Source organism: Callorhinchus milii, unplaced genomic scaffold, assembly GCF_018977255.1.
Source record: "Callorhinchus milii isolate IMCB2004 unplaced genomic scaffold, IMCB_Cmil_1.0 Scaffold4, whole genome shotgun sequence".
NCBI lineage: Eukaryota > Metazoa > Chordata > Chondrichthyes > Chimaeriformes > Callorhinchidae > Callorhinchus > Callorhinchus milii.
Genome location: NW_024704745.1, coordinates 46957646 through 46982411, shown reverse-complemented (window position 1 = coordinate 46982411; position 24766 = coordinate 46957646). Strand labels below are relative to the sequence as shown.

The 24766-nt window shown below is 41.9% G+C and overlaps 1 protein-coding gene across 1 annotated transcript in view; it reads left to right on the top strand.

The window, feature by feature from the left end:
* Nucleotides 1-24155, top strand: part of itgbl1 (integrin, beta-like 1) — a 148190-nt gene extending 124035 nt beyond the window's left edge. Inside the window, exons 9-11 of the mRNA XM_007887032.2 lie at nucleotides 6579-6725; nucleotides 7257-7373; nucleotides 23794-24155. Coding sequence (XP_007885223.1) covers nucleotides 6579-6725; nucleotides 7257-7373; nucleotides 23794-23885 — 356 coding nt within the window. The 3' untranslated portion in view covers nucleotides 23886-24155. The remainder of the gene's footprint in view (nucleotides 1-6578; nucleotides 6726-7256; nucleotides 7374-23793) is intronic.
* Nucleotides 24156-24766: the final 611 nt, after the last annotated feature.

Here is a 24766-nt window from a genome sequence, read left to right as displayed (position 1 = left end):
GCAAGTCACTTATGAAAATGCTGGATTTCAACACCATGGAAACCAGAAATATTGTATGGAGAGGCGAGCTAGAGTCAGTGGTTAGAGCAGTCACCCTGCAAGCGAGAGGACCTGGGTACGATGCCCAGGCAGGGTGAAACCTTGGGCAAGTTTCCTTACTGCCTCTGCCTCTGAAGCACTCCGAGACTCTACCCCATGTAAAGAGTGCTATATAATGCAAGTTGTTCTTGTTGTTTTCCTAGCAATAAGTAGAAACCCAGTTGTTAGTCAATTGGTGGATCGCTTTTTCAGGGATAATAATACCTTCAAAGTTACTAATGATAAAATATATAATTTAGTCACTCAATCCATGACTGTTTATGGGAAACTGTGGTGTGCAATTGGCTGCCGCGTTTCTCCCCAAAATATACAATCAATTTACTTTACAGTAGGTTCAGTAAAGCATTTTGATACATCTCGAAGATGTGATAAGGCGGTATATCAAATGCAAGGATTATTATTATTATGCAACTGTAGACTATTTACATACAAAATTCACAATTAAGAGTATTACAAGACTGTAATTTAATTCATGTGTGCCCATTATTAACCAGATTGTCATTTCTGAAACTTTAAAATCTAAAAGAATAGTAGAAAACGCCTTATATGCACAACAACAAAATTACATTTGTATAGCACCTTTCACGTTGGGAGGAAGTCCCAAGACACTGGACAGACAAAGTTACAGACCCGAGCTGGGGGTTAGGGTCGGGGAGGGTGGAGGGCAGGCGGGGAAGCAGGGAGATCGAAAGCACAGTCGAAGAGGAGGGTCTTGAGATGGGTCTTTAAGGTGGCAAGGGAGGGGATGAGACAGAGGGACTGCAGCATGGAGTTCCAGAGGGTGAGGGCAGAGTGGCAGAAGGCATGGCTGCCAATAGTGGGGCGAGCAAGGCGGGGGACTTGAAGCAGAGGCTGGAGCCCGCTGAGCGGAGGGAGCAAAAGGGTTAGGAGGCACAGAGGTAGGGAGGAGTAAGACCATGGAGGGCTTTGAAGGTGAGGACCAGGATCTTGAACTGTATCTCTGTGTGATGGGAAGCCAGTGGAGTTGGGCGAGGATAGCGTTGATAGGGTCGCGGAGCCTAGTGCGGGAGAAGACATGGGCTGCAGAGCTCGGGATGATCTGCAGCCTGTGGAGGGAGGAGTTGGGGAAGCAGACAAGCAATGAGTTTGCATAGTCGAGCTTCGATGTAATGAGAGCATGTTTGAGAGTTTCAGCGAGCTGTGGTGTGAGACAATGACAGAGCCGGGCGATGTTGGGGAGGCTGGGGAAGGCAGGGCTGGTCATATCGCAGATGTGGGGTAGAAAGGATAGTTAAGGGTCAAACAAGACCCCAAGGTTCTGGACTGACTTAGTAAGGTGGAGTGTGCAACTATGGATGGTGATGCTGTCAGCGCCTGAGGTGAGGAGGCACTGATGGGAGCCAATCAGGAGAGTTTTGGTCTTGTTGACATTCAACTGAAGAAAGTTAGCCTCATCTAGGACTTGATGTCCGACAGACATACTGTCAGGACAGCAGTGGTCCTGGAGTCAAGGGTGGAGGCAGAGAGGTAGAGTTGGGTGTCATCTCATACATGTGGAAGTTGACCCATGTCTGCAGATGGTTGTCACCAAGAGGAGCATATAGATATGAAAAGGGACCAAGGACAGAGTCTTGAGGAACGCCACATGAGATGGTGCGGGGGTTTAGAGGAGAAGTCGTTTGTGGAGATGAAGTGGAGGCGGTGTGAGAGGTACGATCCAAACCAGTCAAGGACAGAGCCGTGAAGGTTGAGGTGAGAGGAGAGGCAGTGGATAAGGATAAAGTAGTCGAAGGTATCGAAAGCAGCATAGAGGTCAAGGAGGACGGGAGGCAGAGGGAGCCCTGGTCGCAGATGGACAGAATGTTATTTGTCACTTTGACCAGGGCTGTTTCTGTGCTGTGGGCGGCACGGAAACCCGATTGGAGGGGTTCGAGAAGGGAGTGGCGGGAGAAAAAGATGTGAAGCTGAGAAGCAACAACTCGTTCCAGTACCTTTGTGGGAGGTGGAGATAGAGCGGTAGTTTGGGAATAGAGAAGGGTCCAGGGAGGGTTTTTTATGGATAGAAGTGATGACGGCGTTTTTTAATGGGGTGGAATCAGTACCAGAAGACAGGGAGAGGTTTATGATGTCTGTGAGTAGAGAGGTTTATGATGTCAGTAAGTAAAGGGGCAAGGAGGTGGAGCTGGGATGTAAGGAGAGGGGTAGGGATGGGGTTGAGGGAACAGGTGATCGATTTCATGCAGGTTATGATGGTGACAAGAGAGGAGGGGGTGACAGGTTGAAAGGTGTTCAAAGGTTCAAAGGTACACTCACACAATACAGGTAAATTTACTTAACAAACATCTACTTATCCTTCAAGTCCCGCCTCAAGACCCTCCTCTTCGACCATACCATCGGCCACCCCTCTTCCTCTTCCCTCCCCTCCCTTCCCCACCCAACCCCAGCTCGGGTCTGAAATTCAGTACTCTGTCCAGCACCTTGGGACGTCCTCCTAACGTGAAAGGCGCTATACAAATGTAATCTTGTTGTTGTTGTTGTCAAACATCTTCCACCATTCAGTGCAATCTTCTCTTTATTTCTCTTTCGCATGACCCGTCCCTGCTCCCCATCCACAAGTCAGTTGGATGCTGTTTGCCCATTACTTTGCTTTGTGCTCTGTTGAACCTGTTGGTTATTGGCTGGGTTTGCTTTCTTCTGCTGGCCTGGTGATTTTGGTCGCGCTGACTTTGATTGACAGTTCTCCTCACCATATAGCTGGTGTTTCCATGGTGCTGAAATCCGCCATTTTAGTAAATAACCAATAAACGGTAACCAAGGAAATAAAACAACACAATAATCAAAAACACTTGCACATGCTGCTTTACGTCTTTACCATTTCACCAACAAACATACGAAAAAGTAAAATATAGGCATGCATACCCGTGTGAATATGAGTATTGAGATCCCATATCCAACAATGGTGTCTATTACTCATTTTTATTAACTAATGAGAAATGCAATTTTGCCACTTCTGGATTCCCAATTTACCACAAAGGGCTAGTAGCTGACGTATTGGACAACTTGTATTCGAGCACATCTTTATCTGTTACTAGTGGCTATGGTGTGGCACACAGAGAATTACATGGTGGAGCTATCCAGTATACTGATGACAAGAAGAAGAACTTGGACTTACATTGCGCCTTTCATTTAGGGTCAACAACAACTTGCATTTATATAGCACCTTTCACAGGATATGGGTTAATGCCTGGGAGCGCTGCACAGTGGTGGGGTTAGACATTGAGCAAGAAAGAACATTGAGGGAAGATTCTGGGAAACATAATGGCTGACAGAGAACAACACATCTAAGTGTCAAATTTAATTTTAACATTAAAATTGTAACATCTCAAGCTCTTACCATCGCTACTAGAGGACAGACTACTTAGCTGGGAACTGGAAATCGACAAGAATGACATTTATGATGATATCTAGGAACCACAATAACCCTCATTTTCCCCACTGGGCCATTGCTCCAAGACGAGGGAGCGGGCAGGTTGGTAGGAAATCAGCAGGTCAGAGAGGTAGGAGGGGGCAAGGTCATGGATGACCTTGAAAGTGAGGACAAGGATCTTGAGCTCGATCCTCTGGGGGATAGGGAGCCAGTGGAGTCAGGCGAGGGTGGAAGTGATGGGATCACCAGGCCAGCAGAGCTTGGTGCACGAGAGTACGCAAGCTGCAGAGTTTTGGATGATCTGCAGCTTGTGGAGGGAAGAGTTGGGAAGGCCGATGAGGAGGGAGTTTCTGTAATCGAGCCTTGATGTGACGAATATGTGGGTGAGGATTTCGACAACCTGAGGGGTGAGGCAGTTGCGGAGTCTGGCAATGTTGCGGAGGTGGTGATGTGAGCCAATCAGGAGGGCCTCGATCTTGCTGACGTTGAGTTGGAGAAAGTTGTCCCTCATCCAGGACTTGATGTCGGACAGGCAGTCATTCAGGACATCAGTAGTCCTGGAGTTGAGGGTGGAGGCCGAGTGATAGAGTTGGGTGTCATCCGCATATATGTGGAAATTTACCCCATGTCTACGGATGATGTCACCAAGGGGGAGCATGTAGAGGGTGAAGAGGAAGGGACTGAGGACAGAGCCCTGAGGAACACCACACGAGACAAAGTGCATCAGTCAGATTCAGGTGGTAGATCCTTCGCCTCTGAGTCAGAAGATTGTGGCCTAAGGCTCTGAGAACCTCTCCTTTCAATTACCAGAAGTGCCCTGATCTGCCCCAGTATTTTAGATATTGTTGCAGCTCAGCTCCATAAAGGAATACAAGGAAATGATATTGGGAAAGAAAGCTCCCTTTAAATAGAATAAGGAACAACAATGTAATACTATGCGTTGGTAGGTTACAACATTTTGTCATTTTCTCTACATGTTAATTAACTTTTTAAAAGTAGGCAGGAAGCAGCTTAGCTAACTGGAAGAAAATGTTGTAATGTTTTGATTGATTGTTGGCCTTTAAATCCAACCTTTGTGTGAGAAAAAGGATTACTGTTTCATGTTGAACGTTTCACTGATTGCACATTAGATTTAATTACATTCCAGTCTGATGATTCTGCGCATGGCTGTACATTCTGAGACGTACACAGCGAGTGACACACACTGTAATTCACCTCTATTTCCTTGAGTAATAGTTGGGGTTGCTATGCACGTCATTCAGGAATAATTGGACAAGTCCTAGCGTTTTGAACTGTAATGATCTGTGAGTAATAATCAGGGCCAGTAAGAGTAACGTTACTGGATTTTGGGAACCTGTTTACTTTCTTTGATAATGCAAAAGGAGGATACACAAAAAACACTGATTACAGTTGTGCTAAGGGACTCACTAGACAATAAAAAGCCAATTAAAACAGTTTTCTATTAGGGAATGTCTTACATATTTCTGCTGCTAGGTTTATACTTAAAAGATGGCTTGTTCTTTGAGTTACTGTACCTTCCAGAACCCTTATGCCTCGACTAGCAGGGAGTTTGCATAGTCAAGTCTGGATGTTATGAATATGTGTATGAGGGTTTCAGTAACCTGTGGTGTGAGACAATGGTGGAGCTGAGCGATGTGGCGAAGGTGGGAGAAAGCAGAGCGGGTTATGGCATGGATGTGGTGTAGAAAGGATAGTTGAGGGTCAAACAAGATGCCAAGGTTCCGGACTGGCTTAGTAAGATGGAGTGTGCATCCTTGGATGGTGATACTGTCAGTGCCTGAGGTGTGGAGGCATTGACGGGAACCAACCAGGAGGGCCTCTGTCTTATTGACGTTCGACTGAGGAAGGTTAGCTTTCTTTATAGCAAATGGGAGGCTGAAGAGTTCATGGATCGAACGTTTCAGGAGGTGGTCACCCCACAGCCACAGAGGATTCAGGAAGAGAGTGAGTGTGTCACCACTCGGCATGGTAAGAAGAAGGGACGGGCAGTGCATAAATCCCCTGAGAGTGTGGCACTCACAAACCGGTTCTCTGTCTGAATACCAATGGAATCAACAGCAAATGGATGCACAGGGGGACACAGCAAAGAGTGTCAATGCAGTTGTCATTGGGGACACAACAGTGAAAGGAGTAGACAGATTTTTTTGCAACCAAAGACATGACTCTTGTCTCCTTGGTGCCAGTGTTGAAGGCATCACGGAATGGGTCCAAAATATTCTACAAGGGAAAGGGGAACATTCAGAAGTTCATGTTGGGATTCTTGACGTAGGGAAAAAAAGGACTGAGACCCTACAAGGAGAGTATTGGAAGCTAGGGAAAAAGCTAAGTAGTAGGTCCTCAAAGGTGGTGATCTCTGGATTACTTCCAGTGCCTCGTGCAAGTGAGCATCAAAACAGCAGGATCAAATACATGAATGCATGGCTGGAGAAATGGTGCAGAAAGGAGGCTTCGGGTTCCTGGAACATTGGGACCAGTTCTGTGGCAGGTGGGACCTGCACAAGTTGGATGGGTTACATCTGAACAGGATGGGACCAATTTCCTCTCAGGGAGGTTAACTAGTGCTGTGGGGAAAGGTTTAAACAAATTTCGAGCCAGGAAAGGAATCAGTATGTACTATCAGAGAGGAGAAACAAGTTACAAAGAGGCCTGGAAGAGATGAATAGCAATGCAATAAGGAGTAGTCCAGAAAAATGAAGGATTAGAGAGGGGAGAAATGCAGAGCAGACTAAGTTAGTCTTGAAGTGGCAAGAATTATTATTATTATTAAAAGAAACAGAAACGAAGTGAGGAGAAATTTTTTCACATAGCATGTTGTTTGGATCTGGATTGCATTACTGGAAATGGTAGCGGAAGCCAACTCGGTAACAACTTTTAAGAGAGAAGTGGATAATTATTTGGGGAGGACAAGTTTGCAGGGTTATGGTGAGAGAGTGGGGGAATGGGATTGATTTAATCAATTTAATTTAGGCATTTACAAGCTGGAGTTGTTGATGAAAATAAGATGTGATACAATTTTCACCAAGATTAAAAAAATCACATTTTTTTGCTTGCCTATTTATTAATCCAACAGGTCATGGCATCTGCTCATGTGATAGATGCATCTGTGAGGATGGTTGGTTTGGAAAACATTGCCAACATGTGCGGGTCTGCAACATGACAACAGAGATGAGCAGGAGTTTATGTGAATCGTTTGAAGGAACAACCTGCTCAGAGAAAGGTGACAAATTTTCATTTCATTTTTTCAAAGAATCAGAATCTAATTTGCAATGTTGGTTATTTACAAAGTAAGTTACCTTACAAAGGTAAATACAACTTCCAGTTTGTGATCTCTGGTTAGTGAAATTCACAGTTTTGTTCACTGGTCTTTCGTCAGACCTCAATGGAAAGGCTTGCATGTGCTTAAAATAACATTCTTCTTCAGCAAGACTGGAGTTTGCTCAACTGCATTATTTTTCTCATCATTAAATACGAAAATTAAAAATTTGAAGGAGCAATAACTTCTTTTGGTCAGTATACTGCCTACAAACTAATGCCCCCAAGAAATGACATCTTCTTCATACAATGTAGTGTTTCACATACTTTTTGTTTTCATTGGATTTAAGTAACATATTGACAGTGTTCTTTCTGGTGAGAGTACAAGCCTCCCTTATTCTTTTAAAAAGAAACATCACCAGTTTTATCTTTGTCTGTTCATTCAGTAAGGCATGAATTAGTCAGTGTTTGCAATTGATGTTGCTGTTCTTTGCAGGCTCTTGTCACTGTGGCAAGTGTATCTGTGGTTCTCCTCAGCAGTGGTACATTTCGGGTGAATTCTGCGAATGTGATGATAGGGAATGTGACAAGCATGAAGGCCTCATCTGCACAGGTAATTACCATTCCCTTTGCACTACTCCTTAGGGTGAGGCTGAGGGAATGGATTTATTTCACATGTGTAATTACTATCTGAAACACCTACTGCGTAGCACAGATTTGGACATTACCATCTTGTCATTCCTCTTCACTTAATTTTTAACATGGTACATATTCAGTGAGACACAATGTGATGCCTGTTTACAAAATGGGATAAATCAAGGCAAGCTCCTCTGTGATTTTCCACTAGCCGAGCATCTGATTTCTAACTATTTATTTTCTGCTTGGACATTATTATTCTTCGGTCATGACTAAGAATTCAGGGAAAGTGAGAAAAAAACAATTATAGATTTGCTTAAAGTAGGCAACAACTGCGCTGGAACAAAGCCCATGCAAATCACATTTGAGTCTGGACAAAGACAGATGTAATCGAGGCAAATTATTCCCATTTTTTCACCTGCTGCCCTTCTGATCCAAAGTTAATCTTGATCTAGGCATAAGTATTCTTTCGAAGTAGTGCTGCATTTACCAGAATTCAATTGTACAAGAGTTCTTAGCAATCCAAGGTCAGACGTGACATTTATATAATAATAATAATCCTTGCATGTTGATATAGCACTTTCAACGTCTTCTCAACATCTCAAAGCACTTCACAGAATAGACTGTAAAGTGAATTGACCGTATATTTGTGGGCGAAACACGGCAGCCAATTGCGCACATCAGTGTCCCACAAACAGTCGTGGATTGAAAATTACCAATTTATTATTGTTTTTGGTTTTGGAGGGATTATTATGCGTGTGGAGTAAGGAAACTTGCCCAAGGTTTCGCCCTGCCTGGAATTGAACTCAGGTGTCTCGCTTGCAAGGCGAGTGCTCTAACCATCGAGCTACAGGACTCCACTGACATTTACTGATAGCCATGCAAAGAAGGGGGAGCTTTCTAGGCTAAAGTTGATTTCATTGATAAAGTCAGAACAGAATTGTACTTAAAAGAATAACTTGCAATGACACAACTGTGCATGTATCTCAAAGTATTATAAATTCTGAGAAATCACTTTCTCACCAGCTGGCTGACACTAACCCACCACAGCAGGGATGAAGTGAAGTATGGTTTTGCCCTTGTGTAGCAATGAGCTTCTGCAAACTGATCAGGTTATAAGCACATAACTTCCAATGGACTCTTGTCACATTCATCGGGCAGCTCAGTCAAGCAGCCAGCACACAGCTTTAAAAATAACTATTTTTTTTTTAAAAAATACCATATTACAATAATAGGAAAATTGGTGGGGGGTTTCCACTGATTTGCCTGCTCTTGCCAAAAATATTGAAATACAGTATTCTGAATTATATTTCCAGCTGTGGTGCACTTTTTCATGATTGATTAAAGGTTCTTTATGTATGGTTTAACACACTGTGTAAAGGGATTGGGAGTTTTATTTTACATGTGAAAGGCAATGTATAAACGTGTTATTTTGGGCTTTCTCTCTCACTCACTGAACCAGTGCGCAATCTAGGCATCCAGTTTGACCCCCAGCTGTCCTTCTTCCCCCACATTTGGTCCCTGACCAGGACCACCTTCTTCCACCTCCGCCACATTGCCTGCCTCCGACCGTACCTTACCCCAAATGCAGCCGAAACCCTCATGCATGCATTTGTCACCTTCCGATTGGATTACTCCAACGCACTCCTCGCTGGTCTCCCCAGTTCCACTATTCAAAAGATCCAGCTCACTCAGAACTCGGTCGCCTGCATACCGACCTGGACCAAACTCACCAGTTCTGGCTAGGCTCCACTGGCTCCCCATCACCGAACGGATTGACTTCAAGATCCTGACACTCATGCTTGAATCCCTTCACTCTCTGGCAGCTCCCTACCTCTCCGACCTCCTCACTCCCCAATCCACCACCCGGTGCCTCCGCTCAACTAGCACCAGTCTCCTGTTTGTCCCTCGCACCCTCCACCCCACCATCAGGGGTCATGCTTTCAACCGCTACGATCCAAAACTCTGGAACACTATCCCTCAATCCCTCCGCCTTGTCCCCACTCTCCCCTTTTTCAAGTCCCACCTGAAAACCTTCATCTTACGGCCACCTCACCCTCCCCGCCCGGCTCGGAGTCAGGCTCCGCCACTTCAAGCGCTCTGAGACACTATCCTGTGTGGAGGGCGCTATAAAAGTGCAAGTTGTTATTTTAAGAACTCATTTTTGCTCTCACACTTTCTCTATTTATGCAGAGGCATTTTTCTCTTGCCATGTTGCTGCTGCTTATAGTTTTTCTCTCTAATATTGCTGCCTTCACCTGCAGCTACTCCTGTATATTTGCTTCAGTTACTTCCATTACTCATTAATGATTCGCCTGCTTAAAATTAATGATTTACTTTATCATTACTTGTTTTTAACATGTGCAGGCTAAAAGACATTCGCAGTTCAAAGTGTAATATTCAGAAACTAGATTTGTTGTTCACATACCCACTAGTATACACATACACATCACTCCCACCCTCGCTCGCCTCCACTGGCTTCCCATCCCTCAGAGGATCGAATTCAAGATCCTCATCCTCACCTACAAGGCCATTCACGGCCTCGCTCCCTCCTACCTCTCCGACCTACTATCCCCTACTTACCTGCCCGTACCCTCCGTTCCTCTGGCTCTGGTCTGCTCCACATCTCCCGCCCCAACCGCCCTACCATCGGTGGCCGGGCCTTCAGCCTCTCAGCCCCTAGGCTCTGGAATTCCATCCCCCAGAGCCTTCGCCTTGCTTCCTCCCTTTCCTCCTTCAAGGCCGGTCTCAAGACCATTCTCTTTGACCGTGCCTTCAGCTCCCCTCTCGACCCTCTACCCCCTCCTCGCTCCCTCCCTTCCCTCCCCTCACCCTGACCATTTCCCCCCTGCTCGGGTCCTGACCCAACTGTCCAGCGCCTTGGGACATCCTCCCGACGTGAAAGGCGCTCTATAAATGAAATCTTGTTGTTGTTGTTGTAGTATTGTTAGCTTTAATTTAATGTTCTGGTCATGTGATTCTCAGAAGGGGCGTTGCCTAGGGATGACTGATAGAATAAGCCGCAAAAGTTGACAAGCTGAACATAGCCAATGCATTGAAAACTGTCATGGAGTTTGGTCTTTTATACCTAATGCTTCAGTGATTAGAGTTGGGACTTTTCGAGTCAGGAAAACAAAACCAGTATCCCGTTTATATTAACACATTTAAAATACGCACATCTTGAAATAAATTTTAAATAATTAATGGACACAAGCATATAATTTGATGACACCCCAGAGCCTTCAACTAAGTTGGAGTCATAATTCATAAAATACTTACAGTTTGGGTAGGATGAGTGAACTGACTTAATTATTGTTACAAGTCCATCCAAGGTGCAACTCTAGTACTTTTATCCCTCTGTCCTCTTGTCATCTCACACTCACAAAATACACATTCTTACTGATGATGAGTATTCATGCAAATCAGGCCCCCTTCAGACAACAACACCCTTTAACTGAGACAGTGAGACAGATCCTGCTACCTGTGGGGTGTAAATGACCGAAACAATAGCATGCAAACACGAAGGCAAAATCCTAACAGACATTGAGTCTCCATTCAAACGAAATTCAATCAGGTTTGCAGATTCCCTGGTCATGACGTCACCACCGCCACGGTACGAAAACCCTTATTACATAAGAACATAAGAAATTCTAGATGGAAAAAAGACCAAGAACTTCTCCTTCATGGCGGTCCCATGCACATATGTCCTGAACTACCCATGTACAGTACTATATCCCATAATGTTATTTCCTAAACAAAGACTATCTAATCTGTGTTTGAAGGAATCAATACTTCCTGCTTCAACCGTCTCCCTTGGGAGCCTGTTCCACAGGTTTACTATTTGCTCACTGAAATAATATTTCTGTAGATTCGTTCTGAATTTACCCCTCTTCAATCTTAAAGACAGCAATCATGTCGCCTCTCAATCTTCTCTTTTCCAGCGTGACATGCCCAAGTTATTTAGTTTCTCCTCATAATACAGTCCCTCCATTCCTTCAATTATTCTGGTTGCCCTTCTCTGTATCCTCTTGATTTCTCCCATATCCTTTTTGTACAGCGGCAACCAGAACTGTACACAGTACTCTAAGTACGGTCTCACTAATGATTTATACAATGGCAGGATTACCCCACTATTTCAGCTTGCGATTGATCTTTCGATACATCCCAACATCTGGTTTCCTTTGCTCACTGCCACAGAGCATTGTTGCAAGAGCTTCAATTTATTGTCAATCATTTTCATTTTCCATATATGTTATTTTCCTTCCATTCAAATAATAGTCCTTTCCTGGATTTTTTGCCGCCATGTGAAGTACTTTACATTTTTCCACATTGAATTTCATCTGCCACCAGTCTGCCCAATTCCTAAGTATATCTTATTCAGCTTTGCAATCTACAACAATAACTTGCATTTATATAGTGCCCTTCTAGCTGCGTATTCTGTTTTGTCTTTAGTGAATAAGAGGATGAAATTTTGAAAGATGTAATAATTCATACCAATGTTAATTGACATGTCACAAGTCACAATGATCACCTATCATAGAATCATAGAATCATGCAGACCAAAAAGAAGCCATTCGGCCCATCGAGTTTGTGCCGGCTCTTTGAATAGAGCAATTAATGTCAATCCCATTCCCCAGCCCTTTCCCCATAACCCTGCAAACCCGTCCTCCTCAAATACCCGTCCACCGCGTTTTTAAAAGTTGTTGTCGAATTGGCCTCCACCACCCTTTCAGGCAATGCGTTCCAGATTCGAACAACTCGCTGTGTGAAAAAATTTCTTCTCACCTCCCCTCTGCTTCTTTTAGAGACTATTTTGAATCTGTGACCTCGTGTCACCGACACACCCACCAGTGGAAACAGTTTTTCCCTTTCTAACCTATCAAATCCCCTCATGATTTTGAAGACCTCTATTAGGTCTCCTCGAAACCTTCTCTGCTCCAATGAGAATAATCCAAGCCTCTCTAGCCTTTCCTCATAATCAAGGTCCCTCATTCCTGGTACCATCCTCGTAAATCTCCTCTGCACCCTTTCCAATGCCTTAACATCCTTCCTATAGTGTGGTGCTCAGAACTGGGCACAGTATTCTAACTGAGGCCTAACCAGTGTTTTATATAGGTTAATCATAACCTCCTGACTCTTGTACTCTATGCCCCTATCTATAAACCCTAGTATCCCATATGCCCTTTTTACAGCTTTATCTACCTGTCCTGTCACCTTCAAGGATTCATTTACCTGCACCCCAGGTCTCTCTGTTCTTTTACCCCCCTTAAGATTGTATTACCAGCCTATATTGCCTCCCCTCATTCTTTCTACCAAAATGCATTACCTCGCATTTCTCCACATTGAAACTCATCTGCCATGTGTCTGCCCATTTTACCATTCTGTCTGTGTCTTCCTGCAGTTGGCTACTATCCTTCTCACTGTTTACTACCCTACCTAACTTTTTGTCGTCCGCAAACTTGGAAATGGTGCTTGCTATACCCAAGTCCAGATCATTTATGTATATTAAGAAGAGCAGTGGTCCTAATACCGACCCCTGGGGGACGCCACTGTACACTTCCCTCCACTCAGAAAAGCAGCCGTTCACCACAACTCTCTGCTTTCTGTCTCCCAGCCAGTTCTGGATCCATGCTGCCACTGTCCCTTTTATACCATGGGCTTCTATCTTTCTTACAAGTCTTTCATGTGGCACTTTGTCAAATGTCTTTTGAAAGTCCATATAAACTACATCAACTGCACTACCTTTATCCACCCTCTCTGTTACCTCATCGAAAAATTCTATTAGATTTGTTAGACAAGATTTGCCTTTAACAAATCCATGTTGGCTGTCCCTAATTAATCCATATTCTTCTAAGTGAAGATTTATTCTGTCCCGGATTATAGTCTCCAGGAGTTTCCCCGCTCCTGATGTTAGGCTGACCAGCCTGTAGTTTCCAGGTTTATCCTTCTGTTCCTTTTTGTACAGGAGTCACATTGGCCACTCTCCAGTCCTCTGGCACCACTCGTGTGTCCAACGAAGATTGAAAAATTGTAGCCAAAGCCTCTGCTATTTGTACCCGTGCCTCCCATAGTAATCTTGGTTGCATCCTGTCCGGACCGGGCGACTTATCTACCTTCAGCGCAGTCAACCTTTTCAGTACTGAATATATGTATTTCTGACAATATGGAAAACTGGAGCTGTGATCCATTTATGGCTGTATCAACTTTGAATTTAAAATAGGAGCATTCAATTCAATGAAATATCCCTTGGTGTTTGATGGGTATTGCAGGGTTTCTCCTCATTTTATCATAGCGTGATGAAAATTGCACCAGGTTGTCCTTCTGTAGGATGGCACTGCCACTGTCTTTTGTATGTTGGTACTGACGCATGTGTTAGCACTACTTCTGTCCTTTGTGTGTTGGCACTGCTTCTGTCCTGTGTATGTTGGCACTGATGCTGCCCTTTGTGTGTTGGCACAATCTAAATAAATTATTCAAATCATTCAGTAATTTAGTATAAGAATGACAGAAAGAATGTGGCAGAGATAGAGTATAAATGCGTGGTTGTTAGAGAGAGCAAGAGAAAATGAAAACAAAGCGCTCAATGTATGAAGTGTTTACTGTTCTACAGTGTAAATATCAGAACAAGGTAAATTGCTTAATATTCCTATAGATGTACACCATGTCCAACAAAAAATTAAGTATGTTACAGTGGCTAAGTATTAAAACATGTATTCACATTCATACAATTATATGAATGGAACCTGGAAAACACCTCATAAATTGATTATGAAAAATGGATCGACAGTAAGGGAATGAATAATAAATGCTGGGTAATTTGACATCAGTTTGTAATACAGTATAATCAATTTTGTCCTCTTATACTATGAAAGATGTATCAATCAGTCATTGTTCTGAAGTTCGAATCAAATATAGTGTGAGCAGCAATACTAGCAACTCATAACCCATTAAACAAATCCTATCAAGAATATATTTTTTAAAAAGGCATTCATAAAAGACAGTAATCATTCCTTCAAGACAAATAGCAGTACATGAGCTAAGTGAACAGTTAGGAATCTCAAATGAGAGCACGTGTTCAGATGAGAATGATTGTGTTCAAAGCCCTCTCCCTCACCCCCTCCCTCACCCCCCCAGGCCCCTTTCGAAAGCTTGCTTTAAATATCTCTTTGACTGCACTTTTGATGGTCTTCCACACGCACACCCTGTGTGCCCAGCTAACTGTGTAAGCACATGTAAATTTTACAGTATTGTAAAGTTATCATTCTTCATTTTATTAATTTTCTGTATTGGGCTTTAAGCGCAAGAAAAGACCATTTGGTCTGTTGAGCCTGCTCCTTCTAATGGGCCATATACAATTTGTACTGTCAAGGTATTTTCATTTATTTAATATCTTGAAGGTATACTGATGCCTTGAAACCCTCCCTGCCAAATGCATTAAACACGACCACAATGAAGCTTCTTAGAAGAGAACACTGGGTGATGTTTCTCCTTCATCACTGAAAGACAATAAAAGACAACTGACATTTTCAACTTGTATTGGTACATTCCACATCTAATATTCGTGACTAGAGACAAAGGGCTCTATCATTTAAACATTGATCTTAAAAATAAAGATATTGCATTCATGTATTTGCAATAGTAACTGAGATATTTTAGGATTTGATATGTTGTAAGAACAGTATAAATAGTGTAACTCCCACCATGTGGTGTGGGGTTCTCAAAAAATAAACAGGATCTGCGATCTGGACTTACTGGTCTGAATAAGGAAGAACAGTAGGCAAATTCGCATAGTGACTGAAAGACTGAATAAAATAACAAGTTGTCAGAGGTATGTAACACACAATACCATCTTAAAATTGCAAAAGCCTGATGATGTATAAGGTATCCAGGGTAACTAGTTGTCAGAGGATCATAATTAATATTTCTCAAGCGAAATAGCTGGGATATTAAGTGAGTGATGAGTTATGTAGAGTTGATGATTTTTCCCAGAGGAGAATTATCAGAGTTTCACTGTATTATGTAGAATGTTTTTACATTGCACAGTAACTAAAACTAACCAGGTGGGTACAGCCTGTTGTCTGTAGTAAAATTAGTAAAGCAAAGAACACTTACATGCAATGCTTGATCACAACCAGCCTCTGAAATGGATATGGTGTGTCCAAAAAGCTGACAGACAACCTCGCCATTGTCAGATACCGATTCCATAGTAACCCAACTTGCAGGTTGTATTCCCATTTCTGAGCACATGAAAAACGATACAATTTGAGCCTATCAAAATGGAAGTTTTCAGCTGACAGGATGTCAGACATTCTGGCAACCTTACTGATCCCTTTGCAGATGTACAGTGTCACGAAAAATAGCTGTACAAGAGAGTGTTCCATCATCCAAAGGCTAGAATCATAAATTATTGCAGCTCAGTAAACAGGCCTAAAAAGCCTGCACTAGTGCTTTTCTCCACATCTAATTTAATCCCATTCTTCTGCTTGCTCCTGTCACCCTTTAAAATTCCTCCTTTTTCAAGCAAATATCTAAATACATTTTTAAAAATGATGGACTATGACTCAGCAATGGTTTTGGAAAAGAATTCCACATTCCATTCTCTGACTATTTACCAGTGCTCCAGCCAAATTTCCCTCAAATTGCCAAAGCAGCAAACTCATTTTAAACTATTTTTTAATTATGAATACAAAGGAACGTCATTGCATGCCGGTAGCCCTTTATAATAATAATCCTTGCATTTGCTATAGCGCCTTATATATTCGAGACGCCTCAAAGTGCTTCACAGAATATACTGTAAAGTGAATTTACTGCATATTTTCTAGGCAAAAGGAGGCAGCTAATTGTGCACAACAGTGTCCCACAAATAGTCGTGCATTAAGTGACTTTATTTTTACCCCAGGACTGGATCGGTCCAACCCCCAAATCTCAGCCAGCAAGTAAAGTGTTTCAAATTCATGTCCAATTATAAGTACTCATGGACGAATCCAATAAACCTTGACAATTTTATAATAGGTGAAAGAAATTCATGGCCTTCAGCAAAGCATGAGCAAATATGGTGACTCATATGAGAGCTCACTCACTCTCTCTTAACTGTCACTACAGCAAAGAACCTTTAAGCAAGATGGGCGAAACAAAGTCAATTTTTCAAGATTAGATGGGTGGAAATTCTGAAATACTTGTTATGTTGGATTGCTGAGATAATCGATTTGTACATGGTTTATTTCACAATAACCTGTTAGACAACTAAAACAGTAAGATAGCCATGTGGCACCTGCTTCTGATTCTAGGTCACTATCAGATTTCATTATTACCCTTTCACCTCTCCACTGCAGTTTTAGTGCACCAGCTACAAAGTGCTACTAGAAATAGAAAACAAAGTTATATTAGAAACAATGACAAGGTCTTGTATTTGTTTAGGGCAGAAATTCGATAACTGTGTTCTGCCTGCACTGCTTGATTGACTCGCTGTTTTCAATGTTTTCAATGTTAAAGATGTTCAAATGCTCTTTCAAATGTTCAATTCTATTCCAACTAACTAGAGATATTTTTGGCACTAAATTTTCACTGTAATCTGGTTTAGCACAGAACGGACCTTTATACTTCTTCACGGAGCATCTGTTTATGAGCTTAATGAGATGTTAATGAGCCACTCTAATAACCAGTGGTACAAAGTGTTGTTGAGGACTTTGTACTGAGATTCAGCTACTTCCTCTAAACTCAGCAGTCTAACTCGCACTGTTTGATTGAGTGAAGCTACTTCTTTCTGATTCTTAATTCAGCCAGGCACCATGAAGCCTGTGACTTGCTCCAATACAGCTTACTCAATCAACCAGCTGTCAGATACTGTGGGTTGAAGCAAAATGCATCATTGTATTTAAGAGAAAACTCAATGCTTATAATAATAACCCTTGCATTTGATATTGTGCTTTATCACGTCTCATAGACGACTCAAAGCTCTTTACAGAATATACTGTAAAGTAAATTGATTGTATATTTTGTGGGCCATATACCAGCCAATTGCACACAGCAGTTTCCCACAAGGAATTGTGGATTGAAGTGACCAATTTATTATTTTTTTTAAAGGAATTATTACCCCAGGAAAAGTGATCTGCCAATTGACTAAGAACCGGGTTCCTACTTACTGCTAGGTAAAAAGAGTAATGTGGAGTAAGAAAACTTGTCCAACATTTCGCCATGCAGGGAATCGAACCCAGGTACTCTAATCACTGAGCTACAGGACTCCTAAGGGAGAATGGAAGAGAGGGGAATAGATGAGGGGAAATAGTAGGAATCGGAGCTTGAGTGAACTTTTAATGCCAGCCCAGATAAGTGGGCCGAATGGCTTGTTTCCATCCCCTATTGACTCTTTGTAACAAACTCTACATTTATTTATGGTTTGGTTTTAGGTTTGGAATACACTCCAAGTTATTCAGAGTTACCTCCAAGAACAATCATTAGTCAGGTGCTTCTCTCTCCAGCCATTCCATTGATCTCAACTAGTCTCAGCCAGTCTCCACTGATTTATAGTTACCTGTAGATTATAAACTCTTAGCACCTAACTGCCCTAAAATTGTGATGGTTTATAGCCTTAGGGTTAGATGCACTCCAAGTGTATCAAGGCAACAAGACAAAAGGTTAATGGTTCAGTCTTGTGAATGGCAATTGTAGAAAAGACACCGGGTGGGCGTTCTCCACACAGAGAGTAATTACCAACTGGATCAGATTGCCAGGAAAGGTTTGAAAACAAGAGACTGGACACATTCACGAAATAGCTTCAGGTTTACTTGGAAAGACAATACGATTGGTATTGTGAAAGATGAGATGAAATGGGCCAAAGGGACATCTTCATCCAGCCCTCTCTGGTGATCTTATTTATGACCTAGTTTTCACCTTCTGTTGTCGTATCAGATTCTCCTCTGTGGAGCATGTAAGCATTTTATACGTGCATCTTCATGTATCTCAAGTACTGATCTTGTATCATTTGAAATAGGTGGAAAGCCTTGCTACATTGGTATGACATTTCCAATGCTTCATCTTCAGGGCTTCCACTAACAACATTGCTGGAAGTAGTTTTGTTGCATTAGAATCAAGTTTAACAGAAAATTAGAATGAGATTGCCTTAACCAATTTCATTTAGGTCCCTTATCTGATCCATTCAAGATACAATGCTTTCTGCCTGTATTCATATTGTATGGACCCACTCCAGGGGGAGTGACACCGCTAATACTTCCTTAATCTCAGCAAACCATACAGTATTTGAGTATCTATATCCTGTCCTACTGTTAACCATCTGTTTATCTGCTTTTTAAAGGCATCAATCAAAATACGACCAGTTATTGATCCAGGGCTTGTTTTAATTGTTAATTGACATTGTTTTAAGTGGTGCATTAAGTGGTTTTGGAGGGAATGCATATCTACTGCTCTCTGGGGCAGGGATGGCTAACAGCAGCCCACTGCTGCATGACTATTTTACACATGTGGCCTGCCCGAGAGGTGGGGGGGGGAGTTATTTCTTTTCATGTCAAGTCTCTCTTGAGACTTATCAATGATGTACTCATGCCTTCCAGTTCTTGAATCAGAATTTAAATTACTAATTGGTTTACATCCACATTATCCATGCCATTCAGCATTTGAAAGTTTTGGATCATATCCCAATGTAAGCTTTAGTAAGAATTAGTTCTCCAGTGAAAATCATGCCCATACTGTAAGCCTGTTCTCATAGCACACTGCCCAAGTTCCAGGATCACTCTTTTCTCTGAACCTTCTCTTATGTATTATTGTCTTCTTGAAATTAGGGCAGTCAAAATTGCACACATTATTTCCAAATGAGGTCTTACCAATATGTTGTAGGTGTTTAATAGTAACTCCTTTGATTTTTAATCAAAAGCCTATAAAATGTGTTATAGTGCTTGATTAGCATTATTTGTAACAGTGTCAGATAGACCAGATGCTTTCAGTAAGTGGTTGATAGGTAAACAATACTCTTCGGGCTTATTTGGAAAAGAAGTCGGAACAGTAATTGTAATCTCCAAAACCCTGATACCACAAAAAGATCAGAGTGAAACATCATCTCCCCCAACACCATCTGGTCCCATTTCTGGTCTATCTCTTGCACTCTGGCAGTTTCTAGAAATCACAAACCACCATCCTCCAGGACCCTTGTTTATGTGGTAGTGATTTACACACCAATTCCTTCCTGTGTACTCCACATTTTTTTCTTTCATTGACTTTTGCCACTTCTACAACTGTAACAAATGTTTCCCAAGATTGTAACATGAATTCTTTGTCTAATCTGCATCTTTTGATCTTGAGTATCTGTGTTTGCTTATCCCATATGAATCCAGTTCAGTTCACCAGTAAGATGAAACCCTCCATACAGATTTTTTTTTGCTGCCAGGATTTGTTCCTGCAGGATCTTTTCAGGTGTTTTCAGTTTATTATATTTATCTTTGAGTGACAGGACCAATGTAGAAACACTCTCAGATTTCAGCAGCAATCTTAATACAGTAATATTAATTCAATAGAAGCCAAGTGTTATTTTGTTATGAGTTGAAATAAGAATGTTTGTGATAGAACAACAAGTGAATAAGAACTGCAGCCATCATTCTAGGTCATGTCTCAATGCCAGTGCTTTCATCATGCCAAATGTGGGAACATGTATTAGAAATAATGAAAAGCCTTCATATGAATATGACGAAAATGATCATCTACTGTTCACAAGTTGCCAGTGTCACACAGTTTTAGACATGAATTTAATTGTACAATTAAATGAAAACTGTGGTCAAATTACCATGATTCATTAAGAATCCATAACACAAACATCTGTTGGCAGACTTTGTGTTGTGGAAAAAACTTTGTTGTGAATCTATAAAGGAAAAATTGGTTGATGTTGGTAAAGCCTTTGAACTTGTATTTAAGATGGTAGATTTTCTATTCAATATATTCTGCATAGATATTCAGAGATGTTTGAAAATGTTCCACATATGAAGCTTTTAAAAATTAACCACTTGATTAAAGGAAAATTAGATAGTTGAATTGAAAATTTTCTGAGCATCAGGGAACAGGTGATGATGGGGAAAATAAAACAAGGGTTTGTTTCCTTTGCCTCACCTCCTCCATATCTTTAAATTCTGTCCGAAAACCTCACCATTCCCTCTTGTAAGACATCACCTTTGTGAATTGCTCAAATACATTATCCCATGTAAATACATGCATCTTGTTGTTGATCTGGATCCCCTGCTGTTTCTAATTGAAGAATTAGAGAGCAGTTCTTGTAATATAAAATTTGCAAATGGTATTAAGCTATGTGAGCAAGTGGCAAATACTCTTTAGGAAGGCCTGGATCAATTAATCATGTGGGTAGGGCAGTGACAGATGAATATTAATGTAGATAAAAGTAAGATAATGCTTATCACAACTGGAAAAAATATGAAGTGAGCGATTTGACATGGAGAAAGAAGACAATTTGAGTTTGATTATTATAACTTATTGACGGTTCCAGACAATCAGAAGCTGTTATCAAACACTCAGTAGAATCTTTAATCTTATATTGATTACGAGTGAAGTTACATTTGGATAATGTATATGCATTGTAGTGAAACAAGTCCAAATCTAGAGTTTAATCCTCTAATTTATGAGAAGAAGCTTGCAGAGCTGAATTTGGTTTCACTGGAACAATAGAAGCCATGATCCAAATTTCTGAAATGCTGAGAAACATTAACGCGCTAGAAATAGCACACTATATGAATCAGGCAGTGAATGCAGAACTCAGAATTATACGTTTAAAATTAACAAGCATCAGATAAAACTAAATTGTTTTTCTACACAATAGTGGAACAGGTTCCCAAAAAACTGATGCAGTGGCTAGTACCAGCTTCATAAAGAATCGTTAATGCCATGCCTTGGTCAATTGCTTAAGGAGACTGAGAACAACCTGGATTATTCATCCTCAGTTTCCCTCCCTATGGGGAAGTGCAAGTCTCCACTTGGCAGTTTTCCTAACTACATAAATGAGACTGGAAATCCACCACGTGTAAAACCATTGTGTGTGTGTGTGTGTGTGGGGGGGGGGGGGGAGTCCTATTGTTAACTAGCACACTACATACGACACATTGTGCCTCCTTAGTGAGTTCCTTATAAGTACAACAAAGTATTTATAATAATCCTCGCATTTGATATAACCCCTTTTACCATTGTCAAGTCATCCAAAGCACTTCCTAGGATATTGTTTTACTGTCAAGTGTAGTGACTGTGTATTCGTAGGTGACTGTGTATTTAGGTTTTCTTAGGCTTTTTCTAATATTACAACTTTCTTTCAGCTGAACGTGATTTGAGGTATCGAATAGGCAGTTACACTGTACATTCTGGTTTGATTCTATCTTCATGTCAAACTGACACAAACTCTTGCAGCACTTACATGGCAGTAAATGAAAGAAATGGTGTGAGACCACTCTCATTAGGTGGCATCACGCCACGTGTGCTTTGCACCAACTGAGATAGCTGCAGTATTAGTTCTTTAATGACATTCTGAACATCTGTGATCAGGGCTCCCTCTGCCTCCTTGTCCTCCTCGACCTCTCTGCCGCCTTCGACACTGTCGACCACTCCATCCTCATACACCGCCTCTCCGCTTTACTCAATCTTCACAGATCTGCCCTTGCCTGGTTCGATTCCTATCTCTCTCACCATCTCCACTTCGTTGCCTCCAATGGTTTCTCCTCCAGCCCCCGCACTGTCACGTCTGGGATCCCCCCATGCTCTGTCCTTGGCCCTCTCCTCTTTAATATCTACATGCTCCCCCTTGGTGACATAATCCGCAGACATGGGGACATGGGGTCAACTTCCACATGTATGCGGATGACACCCAACTCTATCTTTCTGCCTCCACCCTCAACTCCAGGACCACCCGTTCCCTGACAGGCTGCCTGTCGGACATCAAGTCCCGGATAAGGGCAATTTTCCTACAGTTGAATGTGAACAAGACTGAGGCCCTCCTGATTGGTTCGCACCAGCGCCTCAGCTCCTCAGGCTCTGGCAGCATTAACCTCCACGGTTGCACACTACAACTCACCAGCCAGTCAGGAACCGAGGCGTCTTGTTCAACCCTCAACCGTCTTTTCTCCCCCACATTCAAGCCATGACCCGCTCTGCCTTCCCTCACCCCCGTAACATCGCCCGACTCCACCACTATCCACCCCTCAGGCCGCTGAAACTCTTGTTCATGCCTTCATCACCTCCAGGCTCGACTATGGAAATGCCCTGCTTGTCGGCCTTCCCAACTCCTCCCTCCACAGGCTGCAGATAATCCAGAACTCTGTAGCCCGTGTCCTCTCCTGCACCAAACTCCGTGACCCCATTGGCTCCCTATCCTTCAAAGGATCCAGTTCAAGATTCTGGTCCTCAAATACAAAGCCCTCCATGGCCTCACCCCACCCTACCTCTGCAACCTCCTAACCCCCTACCAACCTACCCGTTCCCTCCGCTCAGCCGACTCTGGCCTGCTCCACATCCCCCGACCCACCCGCCCCACCATTGGCGGGAGAGCCTTTAGCCACTCTGCTCCCAACCTCTGGAACTCCATCCCCCAGTCACTCTGCCTCGCCCCCTCCTTAGCCTCCTTCAAGTCCCGCCTCAAGACCCTCCTCTTCGACCATGCCATCGGCCACCCACCTTCCCCACCCCTCCCTTCCCCCTCCTGACCCCAGCTCGGGTCTGAAATGCTGTACTCTGTCCAGCGCCTTGGGATGTCCTCCTGATGTGAAAGGTGCTCTATAAGTGTAATCTTGTTGTTGTTGTTGTTTAATAATGTTTGAAAAACAATAGCGTAATCTGTAAACTGTTGGTTAGTTGGTCTCTGCAAAATTGCTTTACTTTCTTGCATTCAATGCTGGGTAAAAACAATGTGGAGCCAGCAATCTATTGCCACCATGGCTAACCTCAGAACACATATCAAAATTGAATTTGGCACCTTTACAATCTATGAGCCTCAGTTCCACATTGTACAGTGATTTTTCCATCTGAACCATTAAGGATCCTTTTTGGATTAGTTTTACAAGTGTCAAAAAAAATGTGGTGGTTTCAACACAGCAAATATTGGCTATATCTTCTCATTGTTTTAAGATATTTGAAATGATATTGATGCATCTAAGACAACTGAAACTGCAGATTAGATCAGTATACAATAGTGTATTTACAATTCAAGCAGGCTATACAATCTTAAAATGTTATAATAAAATCTATAACTCATTGCAATAGTAAAAGAAAACTAAAATAGCTGTTTGAATGAAATGGTGTCTTGAGCCAACTGAATGTTTTATAATGTGTAATTTATTTAGGCGAAATGCAGCACTTCTCTATGTTTTAATTGTGATACATTAGCCTTTGCTCTTTTGATTCAGAGAATGGGGTGTGCAACTGTGGAAACTGTGACTGTTGGGACGGATGGACTGGAAGTGCCTGTGAAATCTGGATTGGATTGGAAGGCTTCTGAAGGGCCAACGATAATCGGAAAACTCTGAACATGGCATTTTTTTCTGCATTGATTGATAGTCTAATGAAAAGCAACATTCTGAAGAACAGTAATAAACCCAGGTCTTCTCTCCTCTTCATGTTTGCTGCTTGTCTTGCCCCGCAGAACGCTGGACGTTTCATCTTCAGCACACCACATATACAATAAATGGCAAAATGACCTTTATTCAAAATTGACTATGTTATTAGCATGGGAGTTTGACGAAAGCCCTTGTTGTTTTGCTCTTATTTAACACATCTCTAGCCATAGTAATAGCATATAACCTGCAAATATTTCTGCAAATTATTTCTTTTATACTCCAAAGAAAGTGTTTAGGAATTATTTCATAACATGACTGAATAAAGCTAAAACACTACTCTAGTAGATTGATTGTTAATAAATTTGCAAACATTCAAACTTTTAATGATTCAGAAATATTATGGGCAGTAAATGCATAAATGGATATGAGACAAGCTTACAAATTAGTGTTGTGATCGATGGGTATTGGTTGAGTTGACAGTATAAATGATTTAAAATGGTGTGCAAGATTCCTATTCATGCTGAAAAGATGTACCTTGCAGTTTGAATAAAAAAAGAATTTGACAATAATAAGTGCCTTTAAGTTTGTATCCCATTCTGTTGATTATAATGATTATTTTTAAATACCACTTGGACTGTGCCAGAAAGAATGCTAATTTGAACTGCTTTGAAAATAGCCTGAAATAAATGTGGTGTAGATGGCCTTGTCACCGGTGCTGTCAATAAACAATGTGACAAACTATATTTACTCAGTGGTCTGAAAAATCAAGACAGTCATTCCGGTAGACAACAAGTCCAATTTAATGCAAAAAAAGTATGCCCTG